General features: G+C 39.2%; 1 protein-coding gene across 4 annotated transcripts in view; it reads right to left on the reverse strand.

Moving 5' to 3' along the window:
• The window catches only part of ubr3 (ubiquitin protein ligase E3 component n-recognin 3), a 71486-nt gene that overhangs the window by 29737 nt on the left and 19976 nt on the right, over window positions 1–21773 (reverse strand). For 2 of the 4 annotated variants that reach the window (XM_063005480.1, XM_063005479.1), the window contains exons 22-28: window positions 20897–21103; window positions 20648–20680; window positions 17168–17610; window positions 15110–15198; window positions 7833–7982; window positions 5590–5723; window positions 1980–2090 (exon numbers count right to left, since the gene is read on the reverse strand). In XM_063005480.1, coding sequence (XP_062861550.1) covers window positions 1980–2090; window positions 5590–5723; window positions 7833–7982; window positions 15110–15198; window positions 17168–17610; window positions 20648–20680; window positions 20897–21103 — 1167 coding nt within the window. The remainder of the gene's footprint in view (window positions 1–1979; window positions 2091–5589; window positions 5724–7832; window positions 7983–15109; window positions 15199–17167; window positions 17611–20647; window positions 20681–20896; window positions 21104–21773) is intronic. The other 2 variants (XM_063005483.1, XM_063005482.1) reach the window with 1 other exon arrangement.

Consider the following 21773-nt stretch of genomic DNA (forward strand, 5'->3'; position numbering starts at 1 on the left):
AGTCAAGTTTCAAATATTTTTAGTTTAGGGTACGTTGAGTTACAAGGTACCGCTGCACACTGAAACAAACAATTATTCAGATAATTTGTTGTTTATTTTTTAAATTATTCGTTTTATTATTTAATATATTTAATATATATTATATTGCATTATATTATATTGACGTTTTTGGAATTTATGTATATATAAAAATAACTACATACATAAAAAGTGTCCTTATTTATACTATCCAGCTCTGTATGTATGTACATACACATGAATGTAATGTATGCGAATGAAAAAATTCTCCCCCCTCCCCCTTTTTTTAGCGCGTCCAATTGCCCGATTGCATCATGCTTCCTCTCCACCAATGCCGATCCCTGCTCTGATTGAGGAGAACGAAACTAACCCACGCCCCCTCCAGCACATGGGCAGCATGCCGTATGCATCTCATCACCTACACTTTGACGAGTGCAGTGCAGCTCAGCGTTGTGTACGGAGAGACACACCCTGAGAGCACTCTTTTCTCATCTCTGTGCAGGCGCCATCAATCAGTTAGCAGAAGTCGTAATTGCACCAGTCATGGGAGAGAGACCCAATTCGGCTTAGTCCCGCCCATTTCTGAACAACAGGCCCCATCGTTGTTCATGTGACCGCTCGGCCTTAGCCGGCAGGCAGAGCTGAGATTCGACACGATGTATTCGAGATCCCAGCTCTGGTTCCAGCGTGTGTTTTTACCGCTGCGCCACCTGAGCGGCCGAAGTTAAACTCAACTTTTAACTGAAGTAAACTTATTCTGAGGAAATACTCAACCAGCAATAATATATATGTATACTGCAGGATGATTTTTCCCCTCTGAATAAAATGAAATGAACTAAGTGCTGTTTTACAGGCAAACAGAGGCTGTACAGAGTATTAAATGTAGGAATGCTGATAACTGTGAAATTTTTTTCTTGGGAAGAAATTTACTTCAATTAAAGACTGGATTCTAATGCTTCTAAATGCATTTCACATTTAACACACACCATCATAAAGTATACAAAACTTAAATAAAATAAAGCCAAAAATATTTGGCTTCACGGCACGAGTGCTGTTTGGAAGTGGGCGAATGCTCATCAGATAGATTAAATATTCATATCAGACCATGTTCACCCATCGAGTTCTCACAGATTTCTGGCCAAAATACCAGCCAAAAGTATTTTCTGATGGAGAATAAAGGATAAATACAGAATATAAACACAAATGATTACTATACCACAAGCTATATCACAAAGCAGCACTATTACAAGTATATTGGTTTAGCTGATGTGTTGTTTTGTAACAATCTGACTCTGCTCCTTTAACTTCTTATTCCAATCATGTGACATGCTTTACCCTCAGGTTTTCGATCTAAATGACTCAGTAAAACTTGTTTGTTCTATTGCCATCAGCCACCAAGACAAATTCAATATAAACATAGTGTGGAAAGCAATAACTGTTGTACAAAATGTAGCGCACATAAAAATAGGACTGAACCTTGGAAAGGATTTACACTAGCATGGCCAAGACGATTTATTAGCAATCACTTAGTCAGAATAAACAAAAAAGACAGACTAATCGATAATGAAATTCAGTGCCAACTGTTTAAACAGTCGATTGTGCCGATTAGTGAGGCCTTTTTCCCCCTTTCATTTTCATCAACCATTTTATTCTGTTCAGGATCACAGCAGGTCTGGTTCCACAGAAAAACAATGGGCGGAATACAAGGCAGGGAAACTTTAAAACGTTAGGGAAACCATCCCCACCTCAGAAACAGCTAATCCTGTTTGTGTAGACGCCAGCCAGCTGATAGCAGCATTCAGATCTGAACCTGGATCTAAGTGGTGGTGGGCTAGCTTATTAGAGTGTCTCAATTAGTTATTGCAGGCAGAGTATATACAATAGTATGTTTATTAAATTCTACAAAACGGATAGTGGCATTGGTACTCTACACAATGCTAATATTTCTTATTTTAACTTACCCGTAAAGACTCCATATAGGACTTGTGGCAGTCTATGTGCAAAGTGTGACCACAGGTCTGCACATATACACCACCATCCCAGCCAATGGACACTGACTGCAGACAGGAACTCTGGGAAGAAAGAGCATAGAATGCTTAACGCTGAGGAAAAACAAGCAGGGCTCTAGAGTGCGACCAATTTGGTCGCACATGCGACCTAATTTCTCAATGGTGCGACTAAAAAAAATCTCAGGTCGCACCGGTGCGACCAGGCGTCCGAGGGGAAAAAAAACCAGACACACATTAGGCCAATAACATGGTCTAAACCAATCAGAGATAGCGAAGGGCGGGACATTATTGTAGCGGTGATATGTGAGCGACATTCAGCTCAGCCAATCAGAATGCAGCACCAGGTTTATACACGTGCGGATGTTCTGCAGTTAGTTTAGTTTTGTATATGAGACTCGCCGGATGTTCCAGAATGGAAGTTCGGGTTCTGGAGCTCGGCGGTGTAAAGTGTTGTAACGCTCACTTAAGTCTTGACCAGAGCGGTAGAGAGAACAGAGTGGCGACACTCCCATAGGGAACCGTTGGAAAGGGGGCGGGACATTTTTTCTGCGCAGCTTCCGGGTTGTGGAGCTCTGTATAGTTCCAAACAACCCATAGAGCCCCATTCATTTCCACTACTTATCAAACATTTTTAGCTGTATGTTGCTTTGTTTTAAAAAAATTATGAATTTAATGTCATTAATATACTTAATACTGTTATTGTTTAGCATTTGCTCAGCACTAAATGTTACATGTTTATCTTAATTAATAGGTATAACCCAATTTAGCTTAGTCAGTTAAGCTTAATTAATGACACACGAGTCTTTTCACCTAAAATGAGTTGATTAATCAAGAGTCTTGTTACAGAAATGATCATAAAACATTAGAACCACAATAAATCATTATACTTTTACTTTCATACTTAAGTACATTTGAAGGTAAATTTAGTTTAGTACTTTAGTGGAGGTAAAGAGTATTTTTACTTTTACTACTACTTTTACTGGAGTAATATGTTACCTTGGATATCTCTACTTTAACTCAACTAAATGGTTTGTGTACCTTGTCCACCACTTACATTAGACAAAATGAACTAGTGCATATTCATAATGAATTCATTAATGTATTACATGTAGGAATCAATTATTAATCACTCATGAAATAAGAGATGAATGAATGCTTTTTCATGTACCTGCACTATAATGTTTTTGGTACGGTAATGTGTTTATCAATCTGTTCATTCAGTGCAGGTAAACCTTATGAATCCAGCACATGACTTAGTGTTTAGCCAAAATGATTATTATTATGAATCCTCAGGAAAGTGAAGGGAGATTAGTTTATGCAAAAAACAAAACAAAAAACTTTAATGTCTATACTGTATATTGTCTCTACTACTTAATGATATCGCATTATGTAATGTATGCTATTATAATGTACTGTGTGTTAACAAGAACGACCTATTAACAAGTCATTATAAACATCAATCTTCCACTTTATATACCAAATTGACATTAAAGCAGATGCAGTAAATGTAAACGCAGTTGAAAATACCCAGAAATTGTACAAATGTTTATTATTTGCCGTTTAATATTTCATTTACTGCTGCCGGTCCCATTTGAGAACATGACAGCGCCGGGTTTGTTTGGAACTATTGAGGGTTACATGAACCACGTGACCGCGTAGCGGCGAGATCAAGGAGTGTCGCAACTCTCTCTATCTACGGCTCTGGTCTTGACTAAACAGTTAAAGTGACTCGACCCTGTCGTGTGCCTTTATTCCCACACCTCCACCACCGCACAGCAAAAGACCCGCAGCATCCCCACCGGACAGCGGCTAGGTGAGCCGACCCTCTACAGTAGCAAGGGGCTAATGCTAGCGGTAAAGTGTGGCGATAGTGAAAGTAAAAACACGACAATATTTTCGTTAAGTAAAATATAAAAATAACTAAAAGACCAAAATATATTACAATACATGTAGTCAAAATACACAGTGAGTGCACCGCAAGCGATTTTGGGAATCTGTGTAAAAGATACAGTAAAGCAGATAATATAATGCACTGCATTTAAGATTACACTAACACTCTAGAGCCCCATACACACACACACACACACACACACACACACACACACAAACATATACATATCATTTTAAATATACACACACACATACATACACATTTACTCTTATTATTTTTATAATTTTTATAAGTGTGCTATAATTAGTCTATAATACTATAATTAACTGTATTAACTGTATAATTACTACAGTATATTAACTGTAAAGAGCATGGGAAGACCATGGCCGGCAATAGTATATTTGTGACTGGTTCTAATACATTTCGAATTGAAAGGCTGAAAAAGCCCAATGCATCTATAAAACACATTACATGCCGCGATAAATGCACTGCCCGAGTGTCCCCCTCTCCCCACTGCCTTTCAGTGGCAGGCAGTAGCAAACAGATCATCAGACAAGGCCATGTTGACCAGATTGTTAGTTATTTACAAGTCAATATTGCCTGTGTGGACAGTGATTTAAAAAAAAAAAAGTGAACCTGTAAAACTGCGGTGTTAAATGCGATGCGGTCGAAAATTTGGGTGCACCTAACTTTTGTGCTGGTGCACCTAAGAAAAAAAGTTAGGCGCACCAGTGCAAAAAGTTAGTCTAGAGCCCTGACAAGCAAAGAACAACAAGGATACAAGACATATCCACTACAACCTCATGCATTTAGTAAAATGTTGAAAGGAGAAAAATAAATGTGTACTGGCTATGCCATTCATAAATGGTAGTGATGTACTGAAATATACACATTTTTAATTGTTAGGAAAGAAAGGTTTATTTCATATTGTCTTGCCCATTATGAGAGCATGAGTTCACAAACACCTGAGACTGGTAAGTGCCACTGTGATTAACAGGGGAGTCAAGAATGCCATAACTCCCATTAAGAAAGTGATGACTAATATTCACTTTTGGACTACCGTGATGCCCATCAGTTTTGTAAAGTTACAAACAGATCCACATGTACAGAGTTTACTATGCAGACGCCACACTGACACTAAACAACATCTGTTAGTGATTTTAATAATAACTACTTCTTTTGTTCATTATTTTAATAATACAAATACATGAAAAAAATTCTGTTTGGATTAGAACAGCAGTGGGTGAATTAATTCGTACACAGAGCTGGTCCATTCGCACTGAGGGTGCATGAAGATGAGTCTTAAATCAGTGGTCTGAACTGACCAACTGTCAGCTGTTGGAGGTTAAATAACCTTTTAAACCAAAAGCATGAATCAAACAATGATGAATCGATTATGTTCATCTTACTGTTGTTCATTACTGCTAAGTTTTGTTGCTTTTTATTCAATAAAGCATAAAGAATTGTTATAAAACTTGGTGATGTGCAAAATAAAAAAAGATTTTTATCTTAAAAATTGGACCTGAATAAAATGGTGGTATTGAAAACAACAATATACTGCTGTTGCTGGAGCAGGAGACAAAACATTTTCATGCCCAGTGTGAAAAAGTGTGTGTACGTGCTTCTAACATGTGAGTGTTTTGTCCTAAGGAAAGAACTCTTATCACATACCTCTTTAAAGTACCGCTGCATAAGTGATAGCCTGACATCGTTTGTCGCTCCGCACGTGTCTTCTGGAAAGATCTTTTCCTCATCACTCGTCGGGAGCCACTTTGCTTCGTCATTACAGCACCGGTGCCCCAACACTGAAACACAAACACAGCGCCTTCATCAATGACAAGGGTATGCTAATGAACTGTCATCTTTTTATTTATGAAACATCTAGTATCATTTGCATACTGTAATAAAGTAACATGTCACTGTCAAAACCGTAACACCCGTCAGCCTGAAGTCTGAAGAGCAACGGCATATTCATACAGGCACGTCCTTCTACATAATGTTAATAAAAGATGTACTTATTTACAGGTACAATCATAAAAATATTATTTACAATGATATCTAGAATGAGAGCAGCCATTCTCACTTCATGGACAGTTTTATGCATTGACAGTGTATGAGAGGACAATGTCTGACCTTGAAGCTTTGCATTTCACATACACCGTGTCATACATATCAGTGCCTGGTAATGAGCAGTTAAACATGCTATTTGTTTTCATGACACTGAATGAGATCATATGTCCACAGCAGTATGGTAGAAACGACTCTACAGAAGCTGGCGTCTGTTTAAGGATCAACACAAATGATGAATGAAGCAATTAAAACGGCAGCTAAGCAGCATTGTTAAAAGAAGTGGTGCAGCAAACTGAGGCTCAGGTGCTGAGAATAAATAGGGCTATTTAATAGTGTAATAACACTGAGCTGTGAACAGCTAAAGATTACAGGCCGACTATAAAACGCTCAACCTGTGGATGGAAACCCGTCAGGCCACAGGCTAAATTTAGTAGGGGGGCAAATATTCAGCAAAATGAACGCATGAATACACACACATATACATACACATTGATATGCACACATACACACAATTGTTAATTATATAAAAAGCACATTTATAAGCAAACACAATTTGTTAATGAAATGCTTAACTTAAGAGGAATATTTTATTCATTACATTATGAGTGCATTTAATATATAGAACTTTTTTAAACTTTTTTAATGTAAGCTTTTTAATAAAGTTTGCGACATGTTGCATAATGAACTTACAACAGCAATCATGCTTATATTATTATTATTAGTTATATTATTGTTATTATATACACCAACCAGCCATAACATTAAAACCCCCTCCTTGTTTTTACAGTCAATTTTTCAGCTCCACTTAATAGGAGCACTTTGTAGTTCTACAATTACTGACTGTAGTCCATCTGTTTCTCTGCATGCTTTGTTAGCCCCATTTCAATCTGTTCTTCAATGGTCAGGACTCCCAGGACCACTACAGAGCAGGTATTATTTGGGTGGTGGATCATTCTCAGCAATGCAGTGAGACAATGACATGGTGGTGGTGTGTTAGTGTGTGTTGTGATATGAGTGGATAAGACAGCAGCGCTGCTGGAGTTTTTAAACACCTCACTGTCCCTGCTGGACTAAGAATAGTCCACCAACCAAAAATATATCCAGCAAACAGCGCCCTGTGGGCAGCGTCCTGTGTCCACTGATGAAGGTCTAGAAGATGACCAACTCAAACAGCAGCAATAGATGAGCGATCGTCTCTGACATTACATCTACAAGGTGGACCAACTAGGTAGGAGTGTCTAATAGAGTGGACAGTGAGTGGACACGGTATTTAAAAAGTCCAGCAGCGCTGCTGTGTCTGATCCACTCATACCAGCACAACACACACTAACACACCACCACCACGTCAGTGTCACTGCAGTGCTGAGAATGATCCACCACCTAAATAATACCTACTCTGTGGTGGCCCTGACCATTGAAGAACATGGTGAAAGCAGGCTAAAAAAGTATGTAGAGAAACAGACGGACTACAGTCAGTAATTGTAGATCTACAAAGTGCTTCTATATGGTAAGTGGAGCTGATAAAATGGACAGTGAATGTGAAACAAGGAGGTGGTTTTAATGTTATGGCTGATCGGGTGTATATATATATATATATATATATATAGTTAAAACTGGAAAGTTTAATGAAAAATGTAATGAGATTAAACTAGATTATGTATATTAAACTAGGTTATATATATATATATATATATATATATAAAACCTAGTTTAATATACATAATCTAGTTTAATCTCATTACATTTTTCATTAAACTTTCCAGTTTTAACAATTATAGCCTCTTTAAACAGTAAAAAACTAAATCAAGTGGGAACAAAAATGGTGTGCATATGTGTTTGTTTACCTGATGAAGCCTGTAGTAGCACCACCAATCCACAAGGCCTGTCCTCAGTGGACGGGCCACTCTGGCCACATATGACACAATCATAGAGGATCTCAGAGTCCAGGGGCTCGGCTGAACTTACATCCATCGCTGCCTCCACTTCAGGACATTCTGCAAGAACAGAGACAATAAAGCTCAGAGACAAGGTTTAACATTAAGCAAAAAATAATAAATCAATAAATAATAAAACATCAAACACACACAATAGTTTTCAAGTACACTGAACTAATCCTCCATGAATAGGACAGCCAAACCCCAAAATAATACAGTGATAAAAATGGGAGCATGCAATGCTCAAATAGCGTGAAAAATACGTCACAGCCGAACGATCCAAAAAAGGATTATAGGAGGAATTTCACACTGCTGTGGATTTAGATCAATTCTGACTAAGCAAATCGACAGCCACAAAAAGAAAAAGCAAAGAGGAGAATAATTGAACGTGAGTTATGAGGGGGATAGACTGGTAAAAAGTTAATTAGCTAAATTATGAGGACTTCATTTTCTGCATTCTCTTGGTTCAGTTAGCAGATTGTGGAGATTTGGCCAGCCATGTGTAAAACAGGAAAATTAGAAGTAATGTTCTGTGGTAAGGCTTCCACTTCTGAATTTTCATAATGTACAAACATCGATTTCGAAAAAGTTTGAACATCACGTTAAATATAATTAAAATAAAAAAGCAGTCATTTGTAAATTGTCTATGACCTGTATTACCATAGACAATAGTTGTTGCTGTACACTGTAAACTTTCAAATTTGATGTGTTCAACAAATATCAGAAAAGTTAGGACAGGCACATTTACCACCATTAAATCAGGAGCTTTGCTTATAACTTAAAAGTTGTTTGGGGACTGAAAACACAGACTGATGAACTTTTAAAACTTTTGAGGTATTCAAGTCTGCAATAAGAGACAAGGGTCTTTAACTAGAGACACGTCTGGACTGCCAGTCTAGCATCCACACTTTCTAACGTTGAAATTAGCATAGACATTCCTGAATAACATGTTAAATGCTAAAACAAGCAGCATATGTTGTTTTAGTGGTAACATATTTCTGTATATCCTTGCTGAAGGATTCAGCCTTGCCTAGAGTTTAGAGGTTCTACTCTACTTACATTTACAGCATTACAAGCTAGAGTTAAGGGCCTTGCTCAAGTGCCCAACACTGACAATTTGGAGATTGAACCAGCAACCATTTAATTACTATTCCAGTACCTTAAACACTGAGCTACCATTCCACACTGAAATTACTTACAGAAGTGCTTCCTCCGTAAATAGTGGGGTGCAGCAATTGGGTGATGTAGCAGCACTTGAGTTGATTTAAAAATAGACATGGACCTTTGATCCAGTCCACTACCATACCAACAGTACCCATCCTTAATTCATATTGTCAAAATATCTTGCAACATACGGACGGACCAACAGTTAATCTACAGAAAATATTACATCCCAATAAAATAGCACTTATACAAGCCATTACATATTCTGATTTGTGTTAAATTTGCTAATAATGTTCCTAAGATACTATTTATTAGATGCATCTCATGAAAAGAAAAATGCTCCAGCTTCATGTTTTCCCAGCCGACAATATGTAGGAATATGATAACTATACATTATGTTGGTATCCATAAGACTGCAGCCTTTCTGTGAATACTGTTCGACCTGTGCATACTATTCAACCTGGCCATGAATCCATTACCATCAGTGCTCTCCACGGTTTCAATGATCGACATCCCTAAAGTTTAATTACATTTTCAGAGTTCATTCAAAACGGTAGTGTTTGAATCAATGACATTACAGCGCAGCAAAATACCAGCATGTTTGGATTGATTTATTGCTTTAAGGGGGGAAAAGGAAACAAGAAAAAAAAAAATTTCCTTGAAAGTCATAGTGACATTGTGGGCCTGGGGCAATCTCACACAACTATTACTGTTGGTGCAAATAGCAAGTGACCAAACACACACAGGAACATTTGACATTTAATTTCAAAAGCCAGACGATGCTACTGAGAGTTCGACAGTTTTAAAGTACAAGGCTTAAAAAGTACTAGTCATAAAAAAGCTTTAACTGAATATTGAGATGCCAAAACAATGGAATCCAAAATACGTTCATTTAAGCAAAATACATTTCATTGTATATACACATGCATTTTTGGCATTTTGTTAGGAGTAGGGATGCATCGATACCATTTTTTCCCAACAGAGTACGAGTACATGTATTTTTGTACTCGCCGATACCGATACCTATTTAGAATGATGCAATCTGGAGCATTATGGAATAGTGTAGTTTTTAGTGTAAAATAGTGCAGTGGAACAGTTGCTTGGGTTGCCATCACTAATTGTGTAAAAAAAAAAAAAAAAAAAAAAAAAAAAAAAAAAAAAAAAAAAAAAAAAAAAAAAAAAAAAAAAAAACACAGCCATCATTGAGAAAGCTTCTGACAAGCTAACGTTAACGTTCATTAATAAACGCACGTAATTAACATTGTGCACATCATACATGCGATGCGATTCTGCTGATTGAAATATTTACTTTAAAAAGGATAATACAGTCCGATCCCATCTGAGCCGATTCTATCAGCACATACATTCGTGGTTCACCTCGGTAAATCGTAAACGACTCTGAGTCGGCCCCCGCTCTGTGGTAATAACCAGTATAATTAAGCCTGAGCTTTATAATGTAAGCGAGTCACACAAAATGTTCTGTAGTATTTGGTGTTTATTTACAACCGCATCATTCATTATAACAGTAAACACGGACAGATGACTGAGAAAAGAAACTTACGCTGCGCTTAAAATGAGTCGACTCCTGAATCACTTGTATCGACAATGTGAACAGAGTATTGAACACAAACACGTCCTATAACAGCGGTCGCTGCTTTTGTAACCGATTATCTTCACTGTTAGCTCTATTGTAAGTTTTTTTTTTTTTTTGTCAAACGGAACTAAATAACATTAAACGTGCGTGTGAGCGTGGTCAGTGAGAATAATTCAATCTGTCTCCTGTGGGTGAAAAATGAATTGCTTTAGTTTTAGAAGTAAAAAAATCTCGTAATGTCACGCCCCCGGTCAGGCACTCGCGCCCCACAGGTTGAAAATGTGCACTAGGTACAAGGTATCGGATGTTTAGTATCGGAGCCTCGTTTGCGAGTATGAGTACGAGTTAATGAGCGCGGTATCGGGCAAATACCCGATACTAGTATCCGTACTCATGCATCTCTAGTTAGGAGAGTCGAGATTTTTAGCCCTTTGCTCTCAGAATTCTTTGTAATACCAATCAATCTTTGTAAGACCTGTCAGCTGTACATTTACACAGCAATCTTCCATAACAATGAACTCTGTCATAATCATAGAATAAGTTTGAGATGTCCTGTCCTTTAAAATCATGGCACATCATGCTGGAACTAACCATTTTAAATTGTTCATTTGTGGCCATACAGGAGTGTGTGTGGTCAGCCACAATATTTAGATAAGCTGTGACATTCAAACAATGCTCAGTTGATATGGGCGGGACCAAAGTGTCACACCATTATACAATGACCAGAAAAGGGCACTACGAAAATCGAAACAAATATTTTTAATAATGAGTGTTCTTTGTACAATTATCACATTCGTTTTCTGTACATCTGTACATATTTAATCAAAACCTGTTAATGTAACTCAAATATGCCTAAATCTACTACGGTGTATGTGCACACCACAGGATAAGATTTGTGGGAAATGATATTCAAAAACTGCAGGCCAAAAGCTTCACCCCCACTATAACAGCCTCCACTCAATCAGGAAAGCTTTCCACAAAATATTTGTGTGTCTATGTGGCAGGGACAGACGTAACATTGTGAATGTGTGTGATGTTGACTGGCAATTCAAAGCACATAGCACAATGTACACTATATTGCCAAAAGTATTCACTCACCCATCCAAATCATTGAATTCAGGTGTTCCAATCACTTCCATGGCCACAAGTGTGTATAAAACCAAGCACCTAGGCATGCAGACTGCTTCTACAAACATTTGTGAAAGAATGGGTCGCTCTCAGGAGCTCAGTGAATTCCAGCGTGGTACCGTGGTAGGATGCCACCTGTGCAACAAGTCCAGTCGTGAAATTTCCTCGCTACTAAATATTCCACAGTCAACTGTCAATGACTGTAAAGACGTGGATGAGCGAGTTTGGTGTTGAAGAAATTGACTGGCCTGCACGGAGTCCTGACCTCAACCCAATAAAACACTTTTGGGATGAATTACAGCGGAGACTGCGAGCCAGGCCTTCTCATCCAGAATCAGTGTCTGACCTCACAAATGCACTTCTGGAAGAATAGTCAAAAATTCCCATAAACACACTCCTAAACCTTGTGGAAAGCCTTCCCAGAGGAGTTGAAGCCGTTATAGCTTCAAAGGGTGGGCCGACATCATATTAAACTCTGTGGATTAACAATGGGATGTCACTCAAGTTCATATGAATGTGAAGGCAGACGAGCAAATGCTTTTGGCAATATAATGTATTTACAGTGCACTCTTTAAGATGTGATGTTGGTATTTGATTACCTGATTGCAAAGAGGTTATTAGTATTGTATTAAATAGTGTTAAATAGTCCAATATTTAAAGCTTTACTAACTGTAACGAATAAAAAAAATCATTAATTTCGAAAATATTGTTCACGCATTCAGTTCTTGCCATTATTGGCTTTATTCCCCATAAAAAAATCCCTCACTGCCTGTTCAAATTCCACAACAAATATTGATTTTTCAGTAACAATTCGTTTTAATCTGGGGTAAAATTGGTTCTCAAGAACGAGTGTCCATTTTTATTTTGATGAGATAGAAACACACACACATACACTGCAGTTTATCAGTGATGGGATACTGAACGTAACAATTCAAAACAAACCTGAATGTCCATTTTATTTTGGTCCAGAAAATTAGCTTGAAGAAAATCAACACAGCTACATGTGTGTGCATTAGAACTGGTTCTCTCCTAATAGATAAAGGGCAAGTTTTCATTTTGCTTGTACATGTCATGGATTTTCTGACAAAAATCGGCTTGTGTAGCATTTTCCTTTTTCTTCATTTAAGAACACGGCTTTTATTCAGCACGGCTTTTATTTATGAACTGGCCAACAGTCTGAAGCTAAATAGCATCTCCTAAAACAGCGGTCCCCAACCTTTTTGCAACACAGACCGGTTTCATATAAAATATAATTTCACGGACCGGCGGGGGCAGGAGGATTTAAAATAGAATAACTATACTGCTCACAAATGAGCTTTTTTCCACTGCAATGAGACGCTGCTTCCACCTGGGGCTGATATGAGACGATAAACACCCGTGTGTTGGAAATGGAAGCAGTGTTTTCATTGCTGATGTAGAAATCTCAAATTAATTATTATTTCTGTGCAACCCGGTAATAAATGACCCACGGACCGGTACCGGTACGGAGCCTGGTGGTGTGGGACAACTGTCCTAAAAGGTTTAAAATGCAGCCATTAATGCAGCCACTAGGCTACCACATGGGACAGTGGTAGCCTAGTAGGTAGCGCTTTGGGCTATCAACCGGAAGATTGGCGGTTCAAATCCAGGCTCTGCTATGCTTGAGCAAGGCCCTTAAACCCTGTCTGCTCCAGGGGCGCCGTGAGGTGGCTGACCCTGCGCTCTGACCCCAGCTTCCAAATAAGCTGGGACATGCGAAGAAAGAATTTCATTGTACTGTACACCTGTATATGTATATATGACAAATAAAGTATATTTTCTTCTTATTATTAAAAGTCATGGCTGCATAGTTGATAGCCATTTATGATGATCAGTCACAGTTAAAAAAATACCTAATTCTATCAGGACAACTGCAAGTTATATTTAGTCCTGCTAAGTGATGAAAACCAACATTATTCATTCTATAACAACTCTACAGGAAAGGTCCCTTTGTGTACACAATGCTGTTGGCACTGCCTGTTAAAAGTGAATAATTTCCCCAAGAGAAGCACTCACATGCACACAAAAGGCCTGTGGAGCTGCAGTCAGTGTCACCTTGTCAAAAAGAATTCCAATTTCTTTTTTTTCCCTTCAGTGCATCCACAAAACATTATATTTATGTACAGGCGTAAAAAAATAGGTCAGGTAAAAATAGGTACAAATGTTGAACTACATGAAGCTAAAATTGATTTCAGCCTCGGTGTGTAATGCTGCACGTATTTAGTTTGATTATTTCAGATTTAACATCACGATTAACAAATATCAATGTCAATTATGGCAGGACAGGTGTTATGGTTTAGTATGTGCATTGTTTCTAGTATTCATAATTTAGGTACATTTTTTATTTTAGGCTTCAAGGTAAGTTAAAACTGTTCTTGTGTTGTCTTGGGTAAAGACTTTGATTTATGGTCTTTTATGTAGTTGCTGTCTTTCCTTTGTATATTTGGGACATTCCGTCAGGATGCAGGGCGGCACGGTGGCTTGGTGGGTAGCACTGTCGCCTCACAGCAAGAAGGTCCTGGGTTCACTCCCCAGGCGGGGCAGTCCGGGTCCTTTTTGTGCGGAGTTTGCATGTTCTCCCCGTGTCTGCGTGGGTTTCCTCCAGGGGCTCCGGTTTCCTCCCACAGTCCAAAAACTTGCAGTCAGGTTAATTGGAGACACTGAATTGCACTACAGGTGAATGGGTGTGTGTATGTGTGTGTATGTGTATGTGTGTCTGCCCTGCGATGGACTGGCGCCCCGTCCAGGGTGTTAGTGTGTGCCTTGCGCCCAATGAAAAGCTGGGATAGGCTCCTGATTTGATAGGCGGTTAAGAAAGTGAGTGAGTGAGTGAGTGAGTGAGTATGCATTTTATCGTGATGAGTGTTTGGCAGGTTTCACAGGTTGGGGGGATTTTCTCCTTTATCAGGTGTTACCAGGGTTATCCTGGTGTGGCCAATTGTGCATCTTGTATGCATTACTTGTCTTTCTTGGTATGTCCTTGGCTTACTGTTAATGTTTGGGTTGACATGTTAAGTTCAGATCCCCCTCCCACAAAATAGGGGTCTCAATGTAATGAGTGCTATTTGAATGCAGCTCGAACAACCCAATGATTTGCAGATGCAAAGAACGTTAAAGAAAATAAAAACAGATGTCAAATACCAACGAGAATTAAGTGAAATCACACTATTCCATGTAAAGCTGCACCACCTTTCCTTAGTACCAATCAACTTTCTTAGCTTGACTCGACTTAAAATTGGTACTGGAGTTACATGGAATATTTAAGTGCAATTACTATGCTTACCAACATCCATGGCGGTTTCCATGAAGCTTTTTTGCCTGGAGGCAAATTCAGCCAGCAGCTTCTGCTGTCTCTCTCTGGCCCTCTGCCGCCTGAGAGAGTGAAGAACGAGAAGAGCAGAGTACTCAATATAGCATCAATTAAACAACAAACAATAAAAGTATCTCATTTTGAAAGCTGCAATGCTAAGATTAGCTGCACCAAGATAGACACTATCTGCTATAAATGTCTGTAATTGCTGTCAAGAGATTTATTTGTCCTGGTTCATAATGGGACTGGAGAACCGATGCCCTTTGTCCCATGCATCAATGATAAATATGCGTTCTTATGACCCTCCTTTCGCTTCTCCTGCTTATCTAGCTTTTAAACAGAATAGCAGACTATCTAAAAGCCTGCTTTCTGGTTTTGGCTGTGATTCCAGACAGTCTAACACATGCAGCAGCAGAATAGAGTGGCTTAACAAAAATACATAAACAAACGCAGACAGGAACGATACACTGGAGTTCCATTTACTGACAGCATCAGGGACAAACGTGCTTTTGAGCGACGACACTGAAAAATTTCCAGGGTTCTTCAACCATGTGCCCAGGAACTGTTGCTATGGTAACACCCAGCTAAAGTGTGAATGCGAGCGTGATCTGTCTCGAGTTGCTGGTGGTGTCTGCCCCGTAATAGCAGATGCTAATGGAAGACTTATAGCTTGTTCCATTAGATTTAGAAAGGAATGGTGGACAATAACATATTGATTTGAATTCTTCCTTCTGAAGCTAAGACAGGACTGGGAACAATAGGACTAGAGATGCTACAAATCATCCTCCTGGTGTGTGTTTGACTGGGATCAAAGCATAAATACACTCTGGATAGGGTGCCAATGTTGCTGGGTTGTTCACTGTAATTTTGATCATAGGAAGTGACTAGAAAAAGAATGATGAATGCAGTTTAGTTTCTTTGGCTGAAGTGTTTTTAAGCTTGCATTCCCATAACTAGGGCCCTACCTAATTCACAGCTGTGAAAATTGTATCACTGACCATGAAATGAGCCATTTCCAGTGTAATATTGCTGTGAAATTCAAAACTTGAGGTTTGTGTTTGGCGATTTAACGTTTTTTATTCGCATATGTTTCAAGTGCCTTAATAAACCATACATGGATAATTTACTGGCTTGTTCTGGCACAGCACAGACTATAGAGAGATGATCAGTGGAAAAGTGTGCTTCTCTACATACGTGATCATGGGATTCCCAAAGCAACAAAATGAACTCAATACATGAACACATACATCAAGGCGCTCAGGTGGCGCAGCGGGATATTCCGCTAGCTCACCAAAGCCAAGATTCTGAACTTCTCTGTTCAAAACTAGGCATCGCCATCTAGCGGGCATAACTGGCAGTGCCTGCAGGGAGGGATGACCAGAATATATAAGCAGGGTCTTCAAAAGGCTGTGTAAGGACCCTGATTGGCGGATAGAGGCACCTGTGCAGAGGGCATGAGTGAGCAGCAATACACCCTCAACTGCCAAAAATTGGGGATCCCCAGCAGCAGAAGACAAATTGACTATGCTAAATTGGGAGAAAAACGCATAATATATAATTCAATGTATGTGTTATTTAATGACTACTGTTAAATGTGGCACTTTTCTTTGAAAACCCATGAAATCTGTGATTTTTGAAAACGAACTGAACAAACAGAACTGACCAAAAAACATTGGTCACAGAGAAAACACTGTGTGTAGTGAGAATACCATCAAAGCTGGTAGATGGGTCAGCAACCAATGGTGTTAACTTGTCAATATGTTGATTGGCTATTCTATAGTCTACCATTAGAACTGGCCATACAGGACTATTGGATAAACTATGTGTTTTGACCAAAATGCCTCTTTTCTCAAGCTGGTCAATGATAGGCTGAATACCCTGCAAAGCTTCACTATTAATGGGATATTAGTAAGTACAAGGAGGCTGACGACCTGTAAGGACGTTTGGTTTCATATCCTGGTAAAGTGCTACAGGTGAAACTTAAAGATAAATGTCTGATTATAGTTTTTAATAACACGTTTGCACATGTACCTCTCTTCTTTATCCATGCTCTTCTTGTCTGCTGGGCTATTCTTTTTGGGAGGCACTGGTGGACAAACTTTTCCACAGATCTCCTGTAGACACCTCTTGCTGTGCCTGCTGCGTGTTGCTGCTTTGGCCAGGATCCTTTCGATAGCGGTGATGCCGTCTCCGTGCGTGTGCTGTGCTGTCTCAGCCTCCTCCAGCCAGCTGGGACTGAGGGAGTTCTGTTTGGCTGAGAGTTTTTGGTGCAGTTTGACCAGCAGGGAGAGCATGCTTTCCCTGATCTCCAGAATCTCTGTGACCATCTGAGGAGGAGAGCCTGGGGGCAGCCAGCGGGAGGAGGACTTGGGCCTCACTGCCTGGTTTGCCTCGTGGTTACTGCGGTTTATAATCTCCTGGAACTTCCTCCTGCGCTCTGCTACCAGGCTGAAAAGCTGGGCCTCACGCAGGTTCTGAGAAAAAGAGGAAAGGATTATGAGCAACAGATTAAACAAAAATGCAACAAACATCTGAATGTTAGTAATATGACAGACATTTAATTAAGTATCTAACATGGTACTGATACACATTCAAACAGACACCCATTTGTTCTGTTTGCAGTAGTAAGAATTTACAAAAAGCTTTATTATGGACAACTGTTTGCATTAGTAACATGGCACAAACTATGTGCCTTTTTAACATCATCAGGTCATTTATTTATGCTAGTAATATAATACCGACATTTGTTTGCACTAGTACAGACACCTGTGTGCACTGTTAAAGTAGTTAGCAGTACAAACATTCACACTAAGGATGTTAATTTATTGTTAGATTAATGATGATGGTTAAAAAGGTGAATCAAGTTTATGTTAAACAGCTGATGCTTCAATATGATGTGTAACTGGGTAAAAAACTTCACTGGCAATTACATTTAGCCATACTTATTCTTTATTCTAATCCCTATCTATTAACTCTGGGTTTTTCAAACCCTGGGTCACGACCCTTAGGTGGGTCACGAGCCAAAAAAATGGGTCAGAGAGAATAATAATAATAATAATTAAATAAACTATATTTAACTGGCACATTACCACAAAAACTTGTATGCAAACTCCCCCTTTTGGAGGCTTTCTGTTACATCTTGTAAACCACAGTGGGACCAGATTAACAGTTTGTTTGTTTATTAGGATTGTAACGTCATGTTTTACACTTGAACTACCGTTCCCGTCAACCACTCATTACACAATGTTCATCAGTTCACAAGATTATATCAAACACAGTCTTGGACAATTTAGTGTCTCAAATCCACCTCACTTGCATGTCTTTGGACTGTGGGAGGAAACCGGAGCCACCGGAGGAAACCCACACGGACACAGGGAAAACATGCAAACTCCACAGAGAAAGGACCCGGACCGCCCAACCTGGGGATCGAACCCAGGACCTTCTTGCTGTGAGGTGACAGTGCTACCCAACGAGCCACTGTGCCGCCCGACCAGATTAAAAAGCAGAGCAGAGAAAGATGCATTGTTTGTGTTGCCTGGGTCGCATAAAAAACATAATGTGGCTTGATTGAACATAAGTTGGAAAAACCCTGCATTAACTCAATCCAATCTCCTATGTGCCAAAGAGCCTAAACAGGAAAGAGAAACTGCTTAATAAAATAGCTGTCTAAATAGAAATATTTTTGTGTATTATGAAAAGAAAAACATGGTCAGCCACCTTGACTGCTAGTCATATTCATTTGAATGCGTGTGCACACACACACACACCTTCCATCAGAATCAATCAATCTCACATGCCAAAAGAACCAGTTTGCTCAACATTGACCACTTAATTAGTCTGTCACACTGCAAAGGCATCAGCCACGGCAGCCCACGAGTACATTTTTACATTCAGATCGACAAATGCAAGCACACACTTTAGAAACTTATTTTACATGAATAGTGCTAAACTATCTGCATACTGCACACACAGACTACGTACAGCCATACAGCACAGACAGGTTTCAACATTTTTGGACCTGCATCTCCCTTAATATTGTGCAAGGTTAAAACGGACAAAAATAAGTTTTAAAGTTACAGTAACACCACGTCACCAAAAGAGACACAATTAAAGAACAGCAAAGACCACACAGAGGACAGATCGTTACAAGACAGTGATACACAAATACACAAGCAGACAATGGTTGAGAGTAAGTACTTTACAAAACAGTCAATCATTTAATAGAATTATGCTCACATGTGCCAAAATACATAAACAAATTGATTGCCAGAGGGTCACGTTACCTACTAGGGATGTAACGATGCACCACAAGACAGTTAAACAACAATTCACATACATAACTATTCAAATCGGTTTACATGTATAATGAATCGATATTCACTTTATACAGCAGAGAGCACTGGTGCTATTCACCTCGCCTGGTTGACGTCACTACAGGGTTGCCAAATTCAGCATTTTCCAGCCAAATTTATTTATGTGAGGATACTTTCTTTATTTGTATTATTCATTTATTTATTTAATGTGGGATTTGTTTTAAAATTTCATTTCCGTTTTTTTTTTGGACACAATAAGGGAAATGTGCAGCACTGTTTTGCATAGAATGTACCTACCTCAAAAATAAAAGGGCATTCATTATATAGAAGATAAGCACAAATACAGTACTTAATTTTTTTTTTAAAAGAGAAATAATAAAAGTTAACTTTATCAGCCGCTCAGGTGGCACAGCGGTAAAAGGTACGCTAGAATACCAGAGTTGGGGTTTCGAATACATCGTATCGAATCTTAGCTCTGCCTTTCCGACTGGGCTGGGCGGCCCAAAGGTCCTCATAACTGGTGCAACTGCAGCCCCTGCTGGCTGACTGATGGCGCCTGCACAGGGCTGAGGAATAATGCTGATGTGGGTGTGGCCCTCCGTACACAGTGCCCGTCAAGTGTATGAACTCGACTCGTGCAGGTGAAAAATGCGGTCTGTACTGACTGTACGTGCCTAAGGGGGCATATGTCAGTTGAGAGGCATCCTCAGTCAGCGGTGAAGGGTCGAATCAGTATAGAGAACATAATCAGGGTAGTTGGACACGACTAGATTAGGAGAGAAAATTGGGGGGAAAAAAGTGGGAAAAATAGAAAATTCAAAAAATAAATAAATAAAATCAAAAGGAAACTTTGTCATAATTCGTATTCAATTTAATTTTGTTTAAAAAAATTTAAAAATCGGGAAAAAATTGTATCGTGCACCCAGTATCGTGAATCGCATCGTGGGTAGAGTGTATCATTACATCCCTATTACCTACAGATTTATTTTTTATAAACCTAGACCTACTTATTTTCAGCAGAGATACCACCATTACAGGTTTGGATAAACTTAGTACTGTTATGTGAAGATTTGCCATCACATTTTACATGAAACGAGTGCTGTCTCAGCATCTCAAACTGCTTACTCCCAACCATACGATCTACGATCACAATCCATCATTTTCAAACACCAAGCCAGACATTTTCAAAGCCAGCTACCTCTCTCCAATTTCCTGTCAGCCTCCTGGAGTTCTGTGAAATGAACATTAAGCAATACTATAATCAGTGTAGAATAAGATCTTTACTCTGCTAGTAACAGAAAGACTGTAAAATCACTGAGGATTAACATAAAATTAAGGAAAACACAATGACTTTATATCAAAGTCTATGCTTTCAGACAAAGCAAAAGCATTACAATGAACCCACGTTCCAGACGTTAGCAGACGGGTTCGATTTTGTATAGCTGACCTGTCCATACGTGGATGTGTCAGAGCTGGTGCTGGGAGGAGCGTCTCTCTGCCTCTCTCTTTCTCTTTCACGCTCCCTTTTCCTCTCCACCTCTGGCGCGGTTTCAGGCACGCGCACACGTACAAAGTTAATGACGTGGTGCAGATTGGAGAGTAGGCTGGTGCCGGGAAACCAGCTGTCATGGCAATGCTCCTCGATACACGGCTCCTACAGCAAGGAAAGGAAAGGAACCAGAACCATGTTAAAAACAGATCTCCTGAACAGAAGTTACTATACCACCCACCCAAATGGCTAGATTTGTATTTTAGAACCATCATATTAAAAAGGAAATCACTATAAACTAATAATGCATGATATTATTGGAATCCCTGCGTTTTCAGCAAGTATTGGACAAGATTAATTTCCAGCATCTGACAGATGTATAGATTTGGTCTATGTTGTTACTTAAAGTATGAAATGTTATTGTATTGTACAATAGGCAGCAGAAGGTTGATGTGCTTTAACATAGAGTGCAGAGGTACAGAGTGAGACCAACTTATAAATGCTCTCTGTACAGTCTTATTCAGTGGTCTGCAACCACCGGGCCGCGGACCGGTACCAGTCCGTGGGTCATTTATTACTGAGCCGCACAGAAAAAATAAATAATTAGAGATCGTACAAAAGCAGTTTTCACTGCTTCCATTTCCAACACATTTTAGGTGTTATTGTCTTTTATCACCCCTAGGTTGGAGCAGAGTCTCGTTGCTTATTTGTGAGTAATATTGTTAAATCCTCCCGCCCCTGGCAGTCCATGAAATTATATCTTATATAAAACCGGTCCATGGTGCAAAAAAGGTTTGGGACCGCTGGTCTAATTAAATAGTGACTAGAACAGGTC

This window comes from Trichomycterus rosablanca, chromosome 12 (assembly GCF_030014385.1).
Source record: "Trichomycterus rosablanca isolate fTriRos1 chromosome 12, fTriRos1.hap1, whole genome shotgun sequence".
NCBI classification, from domain to species: domain Eukaryota; kingdom Metazoa; phylum Chordata; class Actinopteri; order Siluriformes; family Trichomycteridae; genus Trichomycterus; species Trichomycterus rosablanca.